Source organism: Pseudophryne corroboree, chromosome 2, assembly GCF_028390025.1.
Source record: "Pseudophryne corroboree isolate aPseCor3 chromosome 2, aPseCor3.hap2, whole genome shotgun sequence".
NCBI classification, from domain to species: Eukaryota; Metazoa; Chordata; class Amphibia; order Anura; family Myobatrachidae; genus Pseudophryne; species Pseudophryne corroboree.
Genome location: NC_086445.1, coordinates 1,047,553,466 through 1,047,577,352, shown reverse-complemented (window position 1 = coordinate 1,047,577,352; position 23,887 = coordinate 1,047,553,466). Strand labels below are relative to the sequence as shown.

At 45.4% G+C, this 23,887-nt stretch overlaps 1 protein-coding gene across 1 annotated transcript in view; it reads right to left on the bottom strand.

Annotated features, from left to right (window-relative positions):
- SPAG17 (sperm associated antigen 17) overlaps positions 1-23,887 on the bottom strand; it is a 481,673-nt gene that overhangs the window by 130,540 nt on the left and 327,246 nt on the right. The window contains exons 16-17 of the mRNA XM_063956879.1: positions 3,597-3,713; positions 1,927-2,081 (exon numbers count right to left, since the gene is read on the bottom strand). Of these exons, the coding sequence (XP_063812949.1) occupies positions 1,927-2,081; positions 3,597-3,713 (272 nt within the window). The remainder of the gene's footprint in view (positions 1-1,926; positions 2,082-3,596; positions 3,714-23,887) is intronic.

Genomic DNA, 23,887 nt, shown 5'->3' with positions numbered 1-23,887 from the left:
GTGGACCTAATTCACCCTGGAAAGACAGCTGCTAAAGGTGAAGCCTGGCATTGCAGGAGGCTAAAGGACTGCTGGGCAAGTGTAATCGTATGAGCGCCACCTGGTGCCGCCTGGTAGTAACAGAGTAGTGCTTGTACTACGTGTCAAGCCAATCCACTATATCCATCTCATACCCAGACTTCTGCGTCACTCAGTCCAGGTATCTACTCCAGATCATAACAGTTAAATGCCTGCGATACATAATAAGAAATTATAACTTTTTGGGTCTAAAACCCAATAATTATAATTATGCCCCTTAGATAGCTGTATTTTTATATTTATTTTTTAATAGGCAAATGATATAATCTTTTTTACTGCAATCACAGTGATGGTTTATTTAGAATACAGTAAGTGTTAAATTATGGGGCTCATGTGACCGCATAATTACATGGTATATGTATACTTCCTAATACTTAGCATTGTGTGAGTAATAATAGGATTTTGTTTATATGTATTAGTAATTGAGTTGCTCTATTACATATTTAGATGAATTTTCCTTATGAACTCCAGGAATCACTGCAGCGTCTCATATCTGCAAGTTATCTGAATGAATTATCATTACACAGAGCATCAGACTCTCGCTCGCTATGTGCTATTTCCCTCTGAAGAATTTGCCAGCACTGTAATGATACGCGTCAGGATTAATCCATTTTTGGACTGAACCTCTCAACACCCTAGTACTGGATATTGGGCCTAATTCAGACCTGGTCATAGATGTGCTAAATTTAGCACATCTGCGATCAGGCACACTGACATGCGGGGGGGGGGGGGGGTGGGGGGGGACGCCCAGCACAGAGCTAGTCCGCCCCGCATGTCAGGCCTGACCCCCCCCCCCCCCCCCCACAAGTACAAAAGCATCGCACAGCGGCGATGCTTTTGTACTTGAAGATTAGCTTCCTACCAGCGCAGCTCCTGCACGCTGGCAGGGAGCTACTCATCGCTGTAAGGGTCGCAGGGGCTACGTGTGACATCACGCAGCTGCCGTGGCCCACCCCCCGCATGGTCCAGGCATGCCTGCGTTTCCCGGACTGTGCCCCCTAAACGGCGGCCCGCCCCCTCCCGCCCAGCAACCGCCTCTGCCTGTCAATCAGGCAGAGGCGATCGCAGGGCTAAGACGGCCGTCGGCTGTCTGGCATGTGCCGGCACACTGCGGCCGCGGTGTATGGGCAGTTCAGACCTGATCGGCTGCTGTGCGAAAACGCACAACACCGATCAGGTCTGAATTAGGCCCATTATCAGAGTAATGCCCAGATTTATCAAGCCTTGGAGAGTGATAAATTGCATGGTGATAAAGTACCAGCCAACCAGCTCCTGTCATTTTTCAAACACAACCTGTGACATGGCAGTTAGGAGCTGATTGGCTGCTACTTTATCACAGTGCTATTTATCACTCTGCAAGGCTTGATAAATGGGGGCCTAAATATGGTATTGTCCATTACATGAATATGGCTCAAGACCGCGGAGTCTGTTTCCAGCCACATAAAGACACTCTACTATACATCAATATGCCGCTCTGCTGCTAAGCAGCCGCCAATGTGACCACTCAGCGGAGCGCAGAGCAACATTCCGGGGACTCACTATAACGGTTCCCACGATACTTATTCCAACTGGTGTACCCTTAAAACTTTGCTGTCCTCCTGACTCTCCAATATATGCATTCCCCAGCTCTTCTCCCATCACTGTGTCCGCCCACATCGCTATGGATTGTCAGCTCTTGAACGCAGGGCCCTCTTCACTTTATTTTCTCTATGTAATTATGTAAGACTGTGCACCTGACTGCATCTGCTTTGTACATACGGCAGGTGTAGTATGATCTATCCCACGTGCGGCGCTGCGGAAACCTTCCGGCGCCATGTACATAAAAGCTATTAATAATATATATGAGACCTGAAGCTGACGTTGGAATGGAGAGCCATGTCCCAGGAGGCCTGGCTCTGACGGAAGGGGTTCATAGGATTGTGCAGGATGAGGAGCAGGCAGTTGTCCTGGGTGTAATAATAGAAATCCATGCACGTGTAAGCCTCCCCGGCGTCATGCAGGACCTGCGGTGAGGTGAGAAGGACAGAAACAGATTCTTATTATGTGACAGAGAACGGATCAGGGCACTGCCAGCGGTCGCAGCCTGGCAGACAATAGCTCATCACCGTGTCTAGCCTCCTGTAACAACGTGGTGCGTCCAGAGTCCCGGGGTATCACATGGTATATACATATAGATAATGCTCTAGGCTGGAAGGGCTTATTACAGCACAGGTATATAATGACACTATAGTAATATAGTAATCTGCTCTATGCAGTAATAAGCACACACAATACACACTAATAACACACTTACACTATAAGCACACACAATACACACTAATAACACACTTACACTATAAGCACGCACAATACACACTAATAACACACTTACACTATAAGCACGCACAATACACACTAATAACACACTTACACTATAAGCACACACAATACACACTAATAACACACTTACACTATAAGCACACACAATACACACTAATAACACACACTAAAAGCACACACAATACACACTAATAACACACTTACACTATAAGCACACACGATACACACTAATAACACACTTACACTATAAGCACACACAATACACACTAATAACACACTTACACTATAAGCACACCCAACACACACTAATAACACTTACACTATAAGCACACACAATACACACTAATAACACACTTACACTATAAGCACACTCAATACACACTAATAACACACACTATAAGCACACACAATACACACTAATAACACACTTACACTATAAGCACACACAATACACACTAATAACACACTTACACTATAAGCACACGCAATACACACTAATAACACACTATAAGCACACACAATACACACTAATAACACACTTACACTATAAGCACACACAATACACACTAATAACACACTTACACTATAAGCACACACAATACACACTAATAACACACTTACACTATAAGCACACACAATACACACTAATAACACACACTATAAGCACACACAATACACACTAATAACACACTTACACTATAAACACACACAATACACACTAATAACACACTTACACTATAAGCACACACAATATACACTAATAACACACTTACACTATAAGCACACACAATACACACTAATAACACACTTACACTATAAGCACACACAATACACACTAATAACACACTTACACTATAAGCACACACAATACACACTAATAACACACTTACACTATAAGCACACACAATACACACTAATAACACACTTACACTATAAGCACACACAATACACACTAATAACACACTTACACTATAAGCACACACAATACACACTAATAACACACTTACACTATAAGCACACACAATACACACTAATAACACAGTCATGAGTATGAGGCATTAGCATCCAGTATTACATGGGGCCCCTATAGTAGCTGAGGGCCCACCTGCAGCCAGTGCTATTCTGTATATATGAATGATGTCCTGGGGCCCCCGGGATGTTAGCATGAAGATACTGGGGGGGGGGGCACAGCCCGGTACCTGTGTGAGAAGGGCGGGGTCGTAGTGCTCAGTATAACACCAGTCGCTCAGGCACCTCTTCTGCGTCCTGTGAATGTCTATGAGGTCGGCCCGCGGGGTCTCTGACCCTCTGCTATCCTGCGAGGAGAGAAGGAGGAGACACGGTTATCGGGGACTGTGCTTGTGTCACATGGTAACTGGATACTCCTGGTCAACAAAGCTGCCAAATGTCTGGAAATTTACTAACATCCAGTAAAAAGTCCACATTAACATCCATAAGTAAGGAGAAAAGCCATGGTCAGTAAAAGTCACACAACACCGGTCACTACGACAATATAGATATATAGATATATAGAACCCTGTATAACAGATCCAGCAGCCCCATTCTCCTCTAGATACCATAACTTTACATACAGATATCATACATATGACGGCACCCCCATCCGCTCTTACCAGAAAACAACCAAACCTCTGCTGGCATCTAGGAAACACTGCAAAAGGCGCATAGACTTCCATAAATGTAATCTGGACCCTTCAATGTCTTCTCAGCACAGTCTCAATATCCTCCTACTATTATAACCATTCTGTCTCTGACTCTACGTCCCCCTTCCTGTCTGTCCCCCACCAAGGCTCTGTCCATGGACCCCTCTCTTCTCTCTCTACCAGATCCGGTTACCACCTTTATGCTGATGATACCCAAATCTACTTCTTCACCTCCACCCAGCCTCTAGGTCTTCCTGGATGTCCTGGCACTTTATCTTATACTCAACAAGTCTTATGGTGTGTACACATGGTGAGATCCTTGCTATGCCCGATTTTCACTTTGCGATTTCCCCTGAACTCCCTGGAGCCCAGCAACACCGATTTTGACTAACTTTTCTTGAAATATGGACTATGTGTGCTTACGATTTTGGCTTATGTGAGATTTAATTGACATGTGAGATGAACTAGATAGTACACCGATCTAGCAAGGATTGACTTGCCTGCACAGTCTATCTTTTCTTGCGATACCGACCTGGCGGGACTGCGCATCGGGATTGAATCGGGATCACAAGTGGCATAACACCTTGCGATTTGCACTAACTTTTCTTGCGATTTTGACTATATAGTCAAAATCGAAAGAAAAAATCTCACAGTGTGTACACACCATAAGAGTTAGCTTCTGTCTTCCCCCATCTACGGTCCATATTCCCTCCAATCTCTCTCTTTCCATTACATTATCATCTGTCCCCCATGACTGCTGCCTGGGTGCCAGTCCTGTCTCCTCCATCACACCCCACATTTATGCTATCTCCCAATCCAGTCGATTTCACCTTCAAGACATCTCTAGGATCAGACTCTTACAGCGAATACTACACAATCTCTTATTATCGCCCCTTTCATCTCCCACCTAGACTACTGCAACCTGCTACTCTCTGGTCTTCCTCTTTCCCTGCACTCCCCTCCGTAATCTCTCCTCAATGCTGCTGCTCATCTCTTCTTCCCATCTCATCACTCTGATTCAACCTCCATCATGGGCTTCTCATCTGCAGGAACTCTGTCCCAAGCTCTTTTTTCTATACAATAACTCTGACCCAGGCTCCTATTCCTCTACAATCCTCAGTCCTGGGTTTCTCTTCCTCTAAAAAAACCTTAGTCCTGGGCTTCTCTTCCATTAAAAACCCTTTAGTTTTGGCTTCTCTTCCTATACAATAACTCCAGCCCTGTCTCCTCTTCCTCCATAGTAACTCTGTTACTGGTTCCTCTTACTATACAATAACTACATGTGCTTCTCTTCCTCTACAGTAACTCCATCACAGACTCCTCTTCCTCTACAATAACTGTGTCATTGGCTCCTCTTCCTCTACAGTAACTCCATCACAGGCTCCTCTTCCTCTACAATAACTGTGTCACTGGCTCCTCTTCCTCTACAGTAATTCCATCACAGGCTCCTCTTCCTCCACAGTAAATCCATCACAGGCTCCTCTTCCTCTACAATAACCCCATCACAGGCTCCTCTTCCTCTACAATAACTCCATCACTGTCTCCTCTTCCACCACAGTAACTCCATCACAGGCTCCTCTTCCTCTACAATAACTTCATCACAGGCTCCTCTTCCTCTACAATAACTGTGTCACTGGCTCCTCTTCCTCTACAGTAATTCCATCACAGGCTCCTCTTCCTCCACAGTAAATCCATCACAGGCTGCTCTTCCTCTACAATAACTCAATCACAGGCTCCCTTCCTCTACAATAACTCCATCACGGTCTCCTCTTCCACCACAGTAACTCCATCACAGGCTCCTCTTCCTCTACAATAACTTCATCACAGGCTCCTCTTCCTCTACAATAACTCCATCACAGGCTCCTCTTCCTCTACAATAACTCCATCACAGGCTCCTCTTCCTCTATAATAGCTACCTGGGCTCCTCTTCCTCTATAATAACTATCTGTGCTCCTCTTACTCTACAATAACTCCATCACAGGCTCCTCTTCCTCTACAATAACTGTGTCACTGGCTCCTCTTCCTCTACAGTAACTCCATCACAGACTCCTCTTCCTCTACAATAACTATACGGGCTCCCCTTCCTTTACAATAACTCCATCACTGTCTCCTCTTCCTCCACAGTAAATCCATCACAGGTTCCTCTTCCTCTACAATAACTGTGTCACTGGCTCCTCTTCCTCTACAGTAACTCCATCACAGACTCCTCTTCCTCTACAATAACTACACTGGCTCCCCTTCCTTAACAATAACTCCATCACTGTCTCCTCTTCCTCCACAGTAACTCCATCACAGGCTCCTCTTCCTCTATAATAGCTACCTGGGCTCCTCTTCCTCCTAAATAACTATCTGTGCTCCTCTTCCTCTACAATAACTCCATCACAGGCTCGTCTTCCTCTACAATAACTCCATCACAGGCTCCTCTTCCTCTACAATAACTCCATCACTGTCTCCTCTTCCACCACAGTAACTGCATCACAGGCTCCTCTTCCTCTACAATAACTCCATCACAAGCTCCTCTTCCTCTACAATAACTCCATCACAGACTCCTCTTCCTCTATAATAACTCCATCACAGGCTCCTCTTCCTCTACAATAACTTCATCACTGTCTCCACTTCCACCACAGTAACTCCATCACAGGCTCCTCTTCCTTTACAATAACTCCATCATGGACTCCTTTTCCTCTACAAGAACTCCATCACGGACTCCTCTTCCTCTACAATAACTACATCAAGGGCTCCTCTTCCTCTACAATAACTCCATCACAGGCTCCTCTTCCTCTACAATAACTCCATTACGGACTCCTCTTCCTCAACAATAACTCCATTACGGACTCCTCTTCCTCTACAATAACTCCATCACGGACTCCTCTTCTTCTACAATAACTCCATCACGGACTCCTCTTCCTCTACAATAACTCCATCACAGACTCCTCTTCCTCTACAATAACTCCATCACAGGCGCCTCTTCCCCTACAATAACTCAATCATGGACTCCTCTTCCTCTACAATAACTCCATTACGGATCCTCTTCCTCTACAATAATTACATCAAGGGCTCCTCTTCCTTTACAATAACTCCGTCACGGACTCCTCTTCCTCTACAATAACTCCATCACGGACTCCTCTTCCTCTACAATAACGCCATCACGGACTCCTCTTCCTCTACAATAACTCCATCACGGACTCCTCTTCCTCTACAATAACTCCATCACAGACTCCTCTTCCTCTACAATAACTCCATCACAGACTCCTCTTCCTCTACAATAACTCCATCACAGGCGCCTCTTCCCCTACAATAACTCAATCATGGACTCCTCTTCCTCTACAATAACTCCATTACGGACTCCTCTTCCTCTACAATAACTACATCAAGGGCTCCTCTTCCTCTACAATAACTCCGTCACGGACTCCTCTTCCTCTACAAATGTTATGATTCCAGCACTCCTGGCCAGAGGAGATCTTATGACAATGACCGGAGCACTGGAATGGAATGCTGGGAACGGGAGCAGGAAAGAATAATAGCCCCTGGCGCCCTAACTCTGTTGTCTCACCCGTGCTATCGGAAATCCCTTGCGAGACTATGGTTTCTTGAGCCCTTGGCAGCCGCGTTTGAAGGGCGGATTATGTCTGCCCAACTCCGATGCCCCCCGGTCTTAATGAGAGACAAAGGGAAATCCGAGGCAGGATGATAACAAGAGGACCTCTAGCTAACAACAGGCCAGGGGCTACGAGCTAACTAAAAAACCTAAAGTATGTGCGGAAAAACCGCCAGGGAAAAGGACAACCAAAATCCACTTGTCCAATACTCCTACCCGGCACCGCCGGATACCAGAGTGGACCTGTGGAAGCGGAACCCTCCGCAAAATGCTCCAAACACAAATAATAAAGGGTAAAGCGGCCGAGCCGCTACACACGGCAGAGCCGCGACTCACGAACACCACTGGATGTTAAACGGTGATCGGTCAGGACTCCAGGGACGAGATGATAACTCCCGAGTACAGGACTTCAGAGGACTGGAACGACCGGATACAGCAAGACTGGAAACAGACTCTCAGCAACCAAAGACAGCATGCAGGAAGCTATTACCGGCGTCTGTGAGAAGCCCTGAGAGTGTATTTAAACAGGAGTCCTCCAATCAGCTGCTGACAGAGCTGATTAGAATGAATGCCATGCAGCTGCCTTGCTGCACGGCCAGAGATCAGGTGCACCTATTAATTAAACAGGACCCAGCAACGGGGAACGCGGTCTGTCAGTGGCGTCCCCGTTGCTAGGGTCCGTGCGGCTCAGCGCGCCCGGCGTCTAGCGTTGCTAGGGAGCCGGCGGCTGTACGCGCACGGCGTCCCTAGTTGCTAGGCGCCGGGCCGCGCAGACGAGCGGACCCCGGCGCCTAACAACAATAACTACATCACGGACTCCTCTTCCTCTACAATAACTCCATCACGGACTCCTCTTCCTCTACAATAACTCCATCACGGACTCCTCTTCCTCTACAATAACTCCATTACGGACTCCTCTTCCTCTACAATAACTCCATCACGGACTCCTCTTCCTCTACAATAACTCCATCACGGACTCCTCTTCCTCTACAAAACCTCCATCACAGGCGCCTCTTCCCCTACAATAACTCAATCATGGACTCCTCTTCCTCTACAATAACTCCATTACGGACTCCTCTTCCTCTACAATAACTACATCAAGGGCTCCTCTTCCTCTACAATAACTCCGTCACGGACTCCTCTTCCTCTACAATAACTACATCACGGACTCCTCTTCCTCTACAATAACTCCATCACGGACTCCTCTTCCTCTACAATAACTCCATCACGGACTCCTCTTCCTCTACAATAACTACATCAAGGGCTCCTCTTCCTCTACAATAACTCCGTCACGGACTCCTCTTCCTCTACAATAACTCCATCACGGACTCCTCTTCCTTTACAATAACTCCATCACGGACTCCTCTTCCTCTACAATAACTCCATCACGGACTCCTCTTCCTCTACAATAACTCCATCACGGACTCCTCTTCCTCTACAATAACTCCATCACGGACTCCTCTTCCTCTACAATAACTACATCAAGGGCTCCTCTTCCTCTCCAATAACTCCGTCACGGACTATTCTTCCTCTACAATAACTCCATCACGGACTCCTCTTCCTCTACAATAACTCCATCACGGACTCCTCTTCCTCTACAATAACTCCATCACGGACTCCTCTTCCTCTACAATAACTCCATCACGGACTCCTCTTCCTCTACAATAACTCCATCACGGACTCCTCTTCCTCTACAATAACTCCATCACGGACTCCTCTTCCTCTACAATAACTACATCAAGAGCTCCTCTTCCTCTACAATAACTCCGTCACGGACTCCTCTTCCTCTACAATAACTCCGTCACGGACTCCTCTTCCTCTACAATAACTCCATCACGGACTCCTCTTCCTCTACAATAACTCCATCACGGACTCCTCTTCCTCTACAATAACTCCATCACGGACTCCTCTTCCTCTACAATAACTCCATCACGGACTCCTCTTCCTCTACAATAACTCCATCACAGGCTCCTCTTCCTCTACAATAACTACATCACAGGCTCCTCTTCCTCTACAATAACTCCATCATGGACTCCTCTTCCTCTACAATAACTACATCACAGGCTCCTCTTCCTCTACAATAACTCCATCACGGACTCCTCTTCCTCTACAATAACTTCATCACGGACTCCTCTTCCTCTACAATAACTTCATCACGGACTCCTCTTCCTCTACAATAACTCCATCACGGACTCCTCTTCCTCTACAATAATTCTCTCACCGGCTCCTCTTCCTCTACAATAACTCCATCACGGACTCCTCTTCCTCTACAATAACTCCATCACAGGCTCCTCTTCCTCTACAATAACTCCATCACAGGCTCCTCTTCCTCTACAATAACTACATCACAGGCTCCTCTTCCTCTACAATAACTCCATCACAGGCTCCTCTTCCTCTACAATAACTACATCACAGGCTCCTCTTCCTCTACAATAACTACATCACAGGCTCCTCTTCCTCTACAATAACTACATCACAGACTCCTCTTCCTCTACAATAACTCCATCACGGACTCCTCTTCCTCTACAATAACTCCATCACAGGCTCCTCTTCCTCTACAATAACTACATCACAGACTCCTCTTCCTCTACAATAACTCCATCACGGACTCCTCTTCCTCTACAATAACTCCATTACAGGCTCCTCTTCCTCTACAATAACTACATCACAGGCTCCTCTTCCTCTACAATAACTACATCACAGACTCCTCTTCCTCTACAATAACTACATCACAGGCTCCTCTTCCTCTACAGTAACTCCATCACAGGCTCCTCTTCCTCTACAATAACTACATCACAGGCTCCTCTTCCTCTACAATAACTACATCACAGGCTCCTCTTCCTCTACAATAACTCCATCACAGGCTCCTCTTCCTCTACAATAACTCCATCACAGGCTCCTCTTCCTCTACAATAACTACATCACAGGCTCCTCTTCCTCTACAATAACTCCATCACAGGCTCCTCTTCCTCTACAATAACTACATCACAGGCTCCTCTTCCTCTACAATAACTACATCACAGACTCCTCTTCCTCTACAATAACTACATCACAGGCTCCTCTTCCTCTACAGTAACTCCATCACAGGCTCCTCTTCCTCTACAGTAACTACATCACAGACTCCTCTTCCTCTACAATAACTCCATCACGGACTCCTCTTCCTCTACAATAATTCTCTCACCGGCTCCTCTTCCTCTACAAATGCAGTGTAAGCTCCTCACCCTCATTTTCAAAGCACTCAGTTGCACATATGACAGGACGCACGAGGTGAAACAGTATACCACACATATCCAGGGAAAGAGTGACACACAGTGTACACAGAAACACACACATATCCCGAGATTCACAGAGTGACATACAGTGTGCAGTACACACACATCCCGCGAAAGAGTGACACACAGTATACACACACACACACATAAACTGAAACACACAGAGTGACATACAGTGTACACACACACACATCATGGGACACACATAGTAACATAGTAACATAGTATCTAAGGTTGAAAAAAGCCAATTGTTCGAGTTCAACCTATTTGTGGTCTCCTATGCAGGATTATTTTGTATAAAATTTTGACTGAAGTTGATGACTGCCGTTACGTTTTACCCCTTTTCTTTTTATAATAACCATAGTGCGTGACTATGCCCCGTAACCCTGGATATCCTTATCCATTAGGAATTTATCTAACCCATTCTTAAAGGTGTTGACTGAGTCGGCCATTACAACTCCCTCAGGCAGGGAATTCCAAACACGTATCGTCCTTACCGTAAAAAAGCCTTTACGCCGTATTGTGCGGAATCTCCTCTCCTCTAACCTGAGCGAGTGTCCACGAGTTCTCTGTGTTGATCTAACCAAAAACAGGTCCTGCGCAAGATCTGTATATTGTCCCCTTATATAACTGTAAATGTTGATCATGTCCCCTCTTAATCTCCTCTTTTCCAGTGTAAACATGCCTAGTCTTGCAAGCCTTTCCTCGTATTCCAGCGTCTCCATACCCTTAATTAGTTTGGTCGCCCGCCTTTGAACCTTTTCTAGCTCCAGGATATCCTTTTTGTAGTAAGGTGCCCAGAATTGTACACAGTATTCAAGGTGTGGCCTCACAAGTGATTTATATAATGGGAGTATAATACTCTCGTCCCTAGCATCAATTCCCCGTTTTATGCATGCTTATTAGCCTTCTTTGCTGCAGTCCTACTTTGGGTACTACTGCTTGGTTTGCTATCTATGAGGACACCCAAGTCCTTTTCCAGTACAGAATCCCCTCATTTTACCACATTTAGCAGGTACTGTAGGTGTTATTTTTGTTCTTGTTACCACAGTGCATTACCTTACACTTGTCTGTATTGAAGCGCATTCTCCATTTCGCTGCCCAAGCTTCTAGTTTAACTAAGTCGTTCTGAAGCGACTCACCATCCCCCTCCTCATTTATAACTTTACACAATTTGGTGTCATCTGCAAAAATTGACACCATGCTCTCTAGACCTTCTGTTAGGTCGTTAATGAAAATATTGAACAATAGCGGTCCTAATACTGAGCCTTGCGGCACACCACTTAGCTCTTCAGTCCAAGTTGAAAAAGATCCATTAACCACAAAGCTCTGCTCCCTATTATCTAACCAGTTTTTGACCCAAGTGCACATTGTGCTTCCTAGCCCTGATTCTTGTAGCTTGTAGATAAGTCTCATGTGTGGTACAGTATCGAACGCTTTGGCAAAGTCTAAAAAGATTACATCCACGTCTTTACCCTGATCTAGGTTTGCGCTTACTGTTCCATAAAAGCCAAGTAAGTTGGTTTGACAGGATCTGTCCTTCATAAACCCATGTTGATTCCTTTTAATGAAATAGTATACTGTACACACACACACATATCCCGGGATACACAGAGTGACTTACAGTGTACACACACATCCCGGGATACACAGAGTGACTTACAGTGTACACACACATCCCGGGAAAGAGTGAAACACAGTATACCCATAAACACACACACATAAACTGGAACACACAGAGTGACATACAGTATATACACACACACACATCCCGGGACACACTTAGCGACATAGTATACACACACCACATCCCGGGACACACTTAGCGACATAGTATACACACACACAAATCCCAGGACACACTTAGCGACATAGTATACACACACACACATCCCGGGACAAACTTAGCGACATAGTATACACACACACACACATCCCGGGACACACTTAGCGACATAGTCACACACACACACACACACACATACCGGGACACACTTAGCGACATAGTATACACACACACACATCCCAGGACACACTTAGCGACATAGTATACACACACACACATCCCAGGACACACTTAGCGACATAGTATACACACACACACATCCCGGGACAAACTTAGCGACATAGTATACACACACACACACACACATACCGGGACACACTTAGCGACATAGTATACACACACACACATCCCAGGACACACTTAGCGACATAGTATACACACACACACATCCCAGGACACACTTAGCGACATAGTATACACACACACACATCCCAGGACACACTTAGCGACATAGTATACACACACACATCCCGGGACACACTTAGCGACATAGTATACACACACCACATCCCGGGACACACTTAGCGACATAGTATACACACACACAAATCCCAGGACACACTTAGCGACATAGTATACACTGACAATGCTAAATTCCTTTGTCGTATAAACAACCCTTTATGAAGCTAAGAACACTGTACGCTGTTTACTTAAGAAGTACCGTAATGATACGCTATCTGCGTAACGATCGCTCAGCCGTAGCCGAGACGCTCAAGCGTCACGTTCGCTCGCGGCCCAGTGATCACAGGACACGTTATTGGTTATGTCTAGGGGAATGATTCGCTGTAGCTTAGCGTACGCTCGAGACCACGAGGAGGTCACCAGCGATGCAGACGCTCACAACACTATACCTTTATGATAAAACCTTATACCAATGAAATACACTGAATACCTTAATGTGAGTACAGGGTGTAAGTGCAACCTTGTGTAACCTGACTAACTACAAAGCTGCTTGAGCGTCACCGACGCTCAAGTGAACACTTAACACTATAGGAAATACACAGATGCTGGTTTAGGTTCCAAAGCCTATTAACTGTATTATATCTAATATACTTGTAAAAGGGGATAACAGTACAAATGATACACTACAATATAACAGAGACTTCCTAACCACAGAACTAAACAATAAATACAAAAAAGACAATACTACACTGACCTAAATGCAATACAATACAATACTATCTAATACAATACAATACTAGCCTAGTCTAGGGGAGATATGAGAGAACAGAACAGAGAGAGAGAGAGAGAGAGAGAGATGAGATGAGAGAAATTGGCTCACAGAAAGACAATGATTACGGAGAGAAACTTACGCACAAAGGGTATGATCGCCTGCGCCTCGATATCCAGCTCCCGGCTATCAGCAGATAACCGTTGATGAGAGAGTGAGAGCTGGATGTGGTCGGCCTGCCTATTTATGCCCCACACACAATGCAATCTCCTGGTCCTACAATCCCATTGTCCATTGGCCGAAGGAATTCGGCCCTGCATCATAACAAAAGGTCATAGGGTGATTCATACAGGTGGGCTGTGACGATTTCCAACAGCTCAGGTGGGTGGGAAACTGGGTTTCCCGCCGCATACCTGAGTATGAGTAAATAATAGAAATGGACATAAACTTCTTATGTCCATAACTATTCGCACGAGCGATTAATACGCTCCAAACCAACACCGGAATATTGCTAATTAAATACTCTTCCGATGGGTACCAAACACTGCTGTATGATTCCTGTTAGACCCTTCGTACGATATAAAGAGGGATTCCTCAGCTCTGGGACATTGTATTTTAACCAAACTTTCAGAATCTATCAAAGGGACCATGATCTATAAACTACATTAATTGTGAAAATATGTAACGAATGAGTCGCACGCTACGACTATATAAACTCTACCGTAAATACGCATACCGCGCCTGCGAGTGCACGCTATTGCGGGTATGCGCCTCCACGGGAGAGCGTACGCACGCGCAGCGCGGACCAGTGTGCGGTGCAAATATGGCAACGTGCATTGAGACATTTTTCTGACTTTGACAGTCCACCCTTTGGCAGTCAATAATAACTGCCACAAAACATTTAAGGAGAAAAATGTAAGTCAGGGGTTAATTGATTTCCATGGTGGGGTAAGGAAGAAGAGAGGAGTAGGTGTGAAAAGGGTATGACCTAGTGAGAAAGTAGAAGCATGTGTGTATGAGTCCATGTTTGGAGGGTCATGTATCATCGTGCCGTACGTGTGGTAAGTCAAGCTTCGAGGTATTGCGAAGTATACATTTGAATTCCTTCTTATCCTGTGGTACAGGTCTGTGGATGGGCTGTCAAACTCTACCGAGCTCATTTCGGCTGTGGTTGTAACAAAATGGGGATGCACATTTTAGTTGATGATACATGAATGGGGGAGGTATGTGGTTGCTGATATCTGTGCCTGTATTCCCTATCGTCTATGTGTGTCGTTACCTGAGGGTTGTAGAGATGAAGATAAAGAACACTTATGGGAAATGCAATGATATTCTATGTCAGGGAAATGTACATCTGTCGTCGAAGTTGTTTTCGGTATCTGTTGAGAGTCGTCTTCTTTGCGCTGTATTGCTCCTTAGGCATGAGCAAATAGCTTTGTCTGAGCCATCAGATTTACAAAAAATGTTGGGCTAGCGTGAGTTTAAAAGTACTAGGGAAACTGGGGATCCATGGCAAAGTTCATCAAGTGTCCATATTTAAAGTTGTCAAATCTTCTTCTTTGGTGCTTGTCTGTTGTCTGTATAGCGTCTCGTCAACTTCCTCGTCCAAGGGGGTCTTTGTATCTTGGAGAAAAGCAGAAAAACAGGTGAAAGAAACGGACCGTATAATCGCATTTTCATCACATTCTGGTTTCTATCATTGGGTCATAAATCAAATCCAGGTTAATTACGGTTTCCTCACTCCTCAAGCTCATCACTTTTGTACTTTGTTTGCACCTCATTAAAGCCTGCCCGCATCTAAATATCAATCCAATCGATATAACGACACCCAAGATACATAGTAGAAACTTTCCAACATCCATTATGACTCCTTGAGCCCAGTCTCCTAAACCGGAGAACCAATTTCGCGGGTTCAACCATGACACCCAACCAGTCAGCTCATTACCTACAGCAGCAAGGGTGAGATTGTGTTTTCGACGAAATTCCCACTTCAATTGGAGAATATCGTCCATCTTTTGGTCTATGACCTCTACCGGATCCTCGGTGCTATTTGTGATATACGTGCAACACTTTATGCCGTACTGTGTTGCCAATGTAACACAATATCCGCCTGTTACTGCTGTAAGATAATTAAGAACCATCCTATGCTGAACTAGTTCTGTTTTGTAAGCTTGAAGTTCTCTTCCAGTGTATCTAAACGTGTCATCATACATTTCAGTGATATTATCTAACAAATTGGCGAGTGCGGAAATGTATCTATAATTCATCACTCCTCGAGCGGTACGAGTGAAATCTAACGCTACCAGAACCTGAATCCCGGTGGATTCATGGATAAGATCAGAGGCCGGATGCTCTAACCTTTCTGACAGTTGTCTTTTAACTCGGTGCTCGTAATGAGTGTGAGTATAAGGAGCTTGGGCACCACGGTGTATGTCCTTCATTTTGTCATGTGTAACAGTCATCACTTCAGGCAATACTTTTCCAATATAACACAATCCTTCAGAGTTTGGGGCAAGCCACTTGTACGCCTTTCTCCCGCATATGAAATATGCATCATCGGGGAGAACATATGGGACGGAGAAGGACATGACCATGTTACAAACCTTCCAGGTGAAATCTCCTGACCCTTATTCTTCCATCTGCCTAATGCACGTATCGGTTTGTACGATATGTGCACAGTATCCTGGTGATACCTCTCCAACTCTAGTAATCCTATTTCCTAAGGTATATCGATACCGGAAAGATTTTCCTCTACTGGCTATGTGGCGTACGAGCTCTGTATCTGTAGGCATTCTATCTGCTCTGTGTGAAAAGGTCATGGTAAGGTTGCTCCATGACACTTCCCAATTTCCCGGTTTTCTGGGATTGGAGATGTTAAAACATAAGAGGGACCTATCCACATGGTATTGGTGGAGCTTCAAACTAGGAGGGCTGGAGATGTTAAACCTCCGGTCCACCGGTCTCCCACCACTTAGCTCAAGTACCTCCCCTAACGTTAAAGGAAATGGTACTAGCCCTGATTTACTGTGACCCTGAGGTACTTGAGAGCATACCCAACAATCGGTCTTGTTTAACACATTACCCACTAGAGAGTGATAGTCACTCAATGGATGCCGGTCCATATGGATATTAAAACTAGATTGGCATTTCTTTATGCATCCATCTTCAACCAGATTATCACAGAGCCTACAGATACAATTTTCTTCAGCTAACAATCCATCACAATTTCTTCTATCGGATCGTTTTCTGATACTCGCCTTTGCTTGTTGGTTTGGTTGATCTTGGAAAACTACGCCTCCATCATCATAATCGGAACCCATTCCAGAACCTCTTTCGACCTCTATGGTACTCTCGCCGGAACAGACTGCTCTGGTCAACATCATGGTTAACATCAAAATCCGGATCACAGTCTCTTGGGGCAAGTCCATCTTTGAGGAGGAAATAGAGAAGAATGAGAAGGGGGAAAAAGAAATTTTAAGGGAGAGGGGCTGGGAAGTGGAGAAAAACAATAAAAGGGAGAAGGGAGTCGACAACTGCTTTCGGTCTTCAAGGCTCAGGTGCCGCCTCAGTCCTCCTGGAACAGACACTCCAGTGATACAACCTCTACCGTCTGTTCCTTATCACGGGACTTCTCGGGATCAGCAACCTTCTTGCAGTGGGATGAATGGACCCAAGTCTCTCTCTCAGCAACCTTCAATGCTGTGGTGCTGGTCAATAAGACCTGGTATGGTCCTTCCCATCTATCAATAAGACAACCTGAGCGTAGAAAATTTCGTATCATTACATAATCCCCAGGTTCAATGTCATGACAATTACTATCTGGTAAATCAGGAATCACCAACTTCAGATTATCATTTTGACTCCTCAACTGCTTACTCATGTTAATCAAGTACTTTACAGTTACTTCATTGTTACATTTCAAATCATCCTGAGGGTTAATCATGACGTGCGGTTGTCGACCAAACAGAATTTCAAAAGGAGACAGATTAAGAGGGGACCTGGGAGTGGTTCTGATGCTATACAAAACAATGGGTAAAGCTTCTGGCCACGTCAATCCTGTCTCTGCCATTACTTTACTCAATTTATTTTTAATAGTGCTGTTCACTCTTTCGACCTTCGCACTCGCCTGTGGACGGTACGGAGTGTGCAGCTTGCTATCAATTCCCATCAATTTACACATTCCTTGAAAGACATCACCGGTAAAATGGGTACCCCTATCACTTTCAATGATTCTAGGGATACCATATCTACATACAAATTCCTGCACAATTTTCTTAGCTGTAAACATAGCGGTATTTGTAGCTGCTGGAAAAGCTTCGACCCAATTCGAGAAAACATCTATACAGACAAGTACATATTTCAAATTTCTACATGGGGGTAATTGAATGAAGTCAATTTGTATTACCTGGAAAGGGCCGCCGGCAGGTGGGATATGGGATGGTTCTGTAGGTATTGCTTTTCCAATATTCTTTCTCAGACAGGTAAGGCATGACATTGCTCTTTTACTCGCATGAGAGGAGAATCCTGGGGCGCACCAGTATGCTCTTACCAATTTGCACATCCCCTCCTTGCCTAGATGAGTCAGCCCGTGAGCTGCTTCAGCCAGACATGGAAGGTATGCCCTGGGGGCCACTGGTTTACCATGTCCATCCGTCCAGAGCCCTGAGGACTCCTGGCCATATCCCTTTGCCTTCCAGACTGCTCTTTCCTGTGTGGAACACAAATTCTGCATCTCACACAACTTCTGTGTGTTGATGGTATTAAATACCATCAACTGTGTGGTGTCTGTCTGTATGGGGGTAGCAGCTGCAAGCTTTGCGGCTTCGTCTGCTCGGCTGTTACCAAGGGATACTGGGTCTTGGCTATATGTATGTGCTTTACATTTGATAACAGCCACTCTGTCGGGTTCCTGTATCGCTGTTAGAAGCCTTTTTATATGAGCTGCATGCGCTATCGGTGTACCAGCCGCCGTCATGAAATTTCTGAGCCGCCATAGGGCTCCGAAATCATGGACTACCCCGAAGGCGTATCTAGAATCGGTGTAGATATTGGCTGACTTACCCTTAGCCAATTCACATGCTCTGGTTAGGGCGACCAGTTCAGCAACCTGGGCTGAGTGAGGTGGGCCTAGCGGTTCCGCTTCTATGGTGTCTTGGTCATCTACGACTGCGTATCCAGTACACAAGTCTCCCGAGTCTGACTGTCTGTGACAACTACCGTCCGTGTAGAACGTGAGTTCTGCATCTTCCAGTGGATTGTCACTGATGTCAGGCCTTGCGGTAAAATTTTGGGTCAAATATTCCATACAATCATGTGCATCTTCCTTTGCATTAAATCCTCCTTCCCCATCACTCTCACCTTCCACCCTTTGTGCCTGACCAGGCACACCTGGGAGAAATGTTGCAGGGTTTAATGCACTGCATCTCCTTATGGTGATGTTTACTGGGGCCATTAATGCCAATTCCCATCTCGTAAACCTTGCTGATGAGACGTGTCTGGTTTGGGCAGAATTCAATAAGGCAGATACCGCATGCGGTGTATGGATTGTGAGGTTGTGGCCTAGCACGACATCTTCGCTTTTTGTCACTAGCAATGCTATCGCCGCAACGCTACGCAAGCATGTGGGGAGGGATCGCGCTACCGTGTCTAGCTGAGCGCTGTAGTATGCAATTGGCCTGCTGGCATCACCGTGTTTTTGTGTTAGTACACCTGCTGCGCACCCAGCACTTTCTGTTCCGTATAGTTCAAAGGGTTTCCCATAGTCTGGCATACCTAGTGCCGGTGCCTGCGTTAGGCATTGCTTGAGTCTCTCAAATGCTGTTTCGGATTCGTCTGTATGCGAAATCCGATCAGGTTTGTTTGAAGAGACCATTTCCTGCAAAGGTAGCGCCAATATGGAAAACCCTGGGATCCAGTTACGGCAATACCCACACATTCCTAGAAACGTCCTGATCTGTTGTTGGGTTTGTGGCAGTGTCATGTCTCTTATGGCTTGGATTCTATCAGCGGTCAGGTGTCTCAGTCCTTGTGTTAGACAGTGTCCCAAATATTTTACCTTAGCTTGGCATAATTGCAACTTGTCTTTGGAAACCTTGTGACCTGTGTCTGAAAGATGAAACAGGAGCTGTTTCGTATCCTTCAGGGATGCTTCCAATGAATCAGAACACAGTAGTAGATCATCCACGTACTGTATCAACACTGATCCACTCTCCGGTTGGAAAGACTGTAAACAATCATGCAAAGCCTGAGAAAATATACTTGGACTATCTATGAAACCTTGGGGTAATCGAGTCCACGTGTATTGGACTCCTCTGTATGTGAATGCAAACAAATATTGGCTGTCAGGGTGCAGAGGTACCGAAAAGAAAGCGGAGCAGAGGTCAATAACAGTGAAAAATTTGGCAGTGGGAGGAATTTGCATTAGGATGACAGCTGGATTTGGCACTACGGGGAACTGACTCTCAACTATTTTGTTAATCCCCCTTAGATCCGGCACTAGCCTGTAACCCCTCCCCCCACTCTTTTTAACAGGGAAGATGGGACTATTTGCTGTGCTGGACGTTCTTACTAGAATGCTCTGTTGTAGCAAGCGCTCTATTACGGGAAAAACTCCTAGCTCCACCTCTGGCTTCAGAGGATACTGTGGGATTTTTGGAGCTATCCTACCATCTTTTACTTGTACTACTACTGGAGCTACGTTTGCCATTAATCCAGTGTCCTGTCCATCTTTTGTCCAAAGTGACTCTGGTATCTGAGATGTCATTTCTTCTACTTGGGATGGATTCCTATTTGTCATAATGGTGTGTGACATTAATTTTGATGGGGAGTCTAGCATGTCTCGTACTTCCTGAGCGTGATTCTCAGGTATGTCCAAGAATACACCTTCAGGAGTACAATAAATGACGCAACCCATTTTACATAGTAAGTCTCTTCCCAGGAGATTGGTTGGTGCAGATGCAGCCAGCAAAAAGGAATGCTTGGTATGCAAAGGCCCTATTGTAATCTCGGCTGGTTTGCTAACAGGGTAGTGCTGGACTACTCCTGTTACTCCCATGGCTGGAATTGTCCTACCAGTGGTTCTCATGCCCACTGTCGAATTTATCACTGACTTGGCCGCCCCTGTGTCTACAAGAAAGTTTAAAGTTTTACCAGCTACATTGATTGCAATCTCTGGTTCGCTTCCAAGACTGGCAATCAACTTAACTGGGTGCAGATTACAGGTATGGCCACACCCCTATTGGGTATGCTGACCTCCCTGAATCCCATTGGCAGCAACTACTTGTGAGGGGGTTAGCTGGGAACTACCAGAGGCATGCCAGTCTCTGTTCGGGGGATATCTTTTTGTTTCCCCTGTATGTGGCTCAAAACTCCGCCTCTGTGGACCCTGCTCCCAATGTCGTGTGTTGTGTTGTTGTCTAGGGGGTTGAAAAGATCTTTGTACATTCTTTGTTCTACATTCTCGTGCATAGTGTCCCGGTCTGTTACAAGAAAAACATGTTATTACACTTGCCTTACCCACAGGATTCGGTGGTACATACTGCCTTGTGGTCAGCGCCTGTATACTTACGGACATCAACTTATCACTTTGCGACTCTCTGTGCCTAGTGATGTTTCTGTCGTGATCAATAGCAGCCTCTCTCAAGCCGGACACTGACAGACCTCGCCAGCATGGTTGCGTGGTCTGAACCCTAGTCTTTAATGTTTCCTTTAAACCATCCATCAGTACAGATACTGCTACTTCCCGATGGTTTGGGTTGGTCTTTATGTCTTCTATACCCGTGTACTTTGCCATTTCTAATAGTGCCCGGTGAAAATACTCTGTTGCCGTTTCGGACTCCTTTTGCTTAATGGAAAATATCTTGTTCCATTTAACAACGGCTGGGAAATACTCCTTTAGCTGTAAATTTATCCTTTTTACATTATCCTTGTTGTACACGTCTGTAAGCGGTACATCTTTATCCAATGCACAGTCAGCTAAGAACTGAGTTGCATCAACATTGGAAGGTAAACAAGCTCTTAGCAGTGTGACAGGACGGTACCGTACGGAAGCACTCACCGCTTGCCGCGTCCCGTCGACTGCGCACAGAATGGAAGGTCAAGCCGCACGAGGCCTGACCACATAGGGGATTCCCGCTTACCGTCAGTAACCGCCTGTTACTGACTCCACCCACTGCGCTGTGGGCGGGTTCTTGCTGCCACCACCAAACTCCTAACCTGCCGTGGCGTTTGGAACCACGGTTCTGCTCTGTATGTGCCGACGCACTGCCTTACCACAGCTGTGTGGTGTTGACGAATCCCCTCTAGCCACTTGCTAGGCCTCTACCGGTAGCTGGCGGAAGGCGGAGCTTGGAGACGTCAGGTGCTTCCCTGGACAGCCGGAGAACGGGGCTAGGTTTGGCCTAACCCTGTAGGTCACAAGATGAAGCAGTCTTCTTGAGGCAAAGGTGTTTATTGCTCAAATAACCTTTAAAAAGGCTCCTCCCTATTGCTAGGGGCAACAGCATACAATCAAGATGTTTTCAGCAGAAGAAGATGTTACAATACAACTCTGGAGGCACGCAGGTCTCCTTTTTATGTCAGTTTTCCACACAGTATCACAGGGGGGTAAGCCCTCCCTGTCTTCTCCAACCAATCAGGTTATTTTACAAAATACCAATAAATCACATTTTACAAGGATATAAGTGCAATAAAACAATATCCTCCTTCCTCTGACACAGGCGTTTGGTATCAGATTAACATTCACTATTGATAAATTTATCACATAGCTTCAAAACACAATGTTTCTGTCTCATTCACATCTCCAGGCAAACCCAGTGTCTGAGACCACAACAGGAAGGCTACAATACAAACAGTCTTCCTTCCTGCATAGGTCGCTCGCATGTCAATTAAATCAGGTACATGAAACAAGTTCCAAGCCCATAAACCCAGTGATTAGCATCTCTCTCTAAAGAACTTACACATCAAAAGGTATTGTCCTTCACACCTCTCTGATAGGAAGTGGCATGCTAAGGGCCCTGTTCCATTCCCAGAGGATAAGACATGATTATTCAGACATCTATAATAGTAAGTGCATTTTCCTCTTTAAATATACAGATGACCACATCTTGAATATAAAATACAGTTAAACATGCATTCCTGCAATTGTGCATAGAGCACTACATATGACATGTTAAAACACATCATTAAACAAACTTTTAAACAGTCCGTACCCAGCGCCGTAAGTACGTTTAACAGTGACGCCCAGCGCCCATTGTCCCTTAATATGGCGCCAGGCACAAGGGTTAACACCTACAGTGCCGCAGCCGCCATTACACGTGTGGCTGGTTGGTCTCTCCGGCCACAAGCAGTATCTGCCAATCCTTGTTGTTGGGTTCTACAGTGTTACCTAGATCCCTGATGTATTTTTGGCTAGCAACTAAATCCTTCCTGGGGTCAGGAAATTCGGACACTATTGTTCTTATTTCCATTCTGGAAAATGGGGTGTACATGGCAATGTTCCTTATGGGAGTGGCTCCAGACACATCTGTTTTTCCATTGGGAACTGCTATTACCCTTACAGGAGCAATTCTAACAGCCTCCTCATTCTGTATAGATTCTACAACTTGTGGTACAATTGTTTCAGTGTAGTGCATGGTGCCGTACTTACCCGTTGACACGACCTCACCTATCCCTCCGCTAGGGGCTTTCACTAATCTCGTGGGTGTCGCTGTGCCTACTGTGGTCTCTGCTATGGTGGCTGCAAGAGAGAGAGCTGAAATTGTTGCTGAATCGTCTTCTTGATCACACTCCTGAGGAAGGTTCAAAACAGGGTACATCTTGCACGGGTTAATACTTGCATGAGTTATTTGGTTAACATCATTAACATTTACAAGGTTACTAAGAGTTTGTGTTTTACAACCCAGTGCGTTTCTCTCCGCAATCAACTTCTCTCCTGCAATGTAT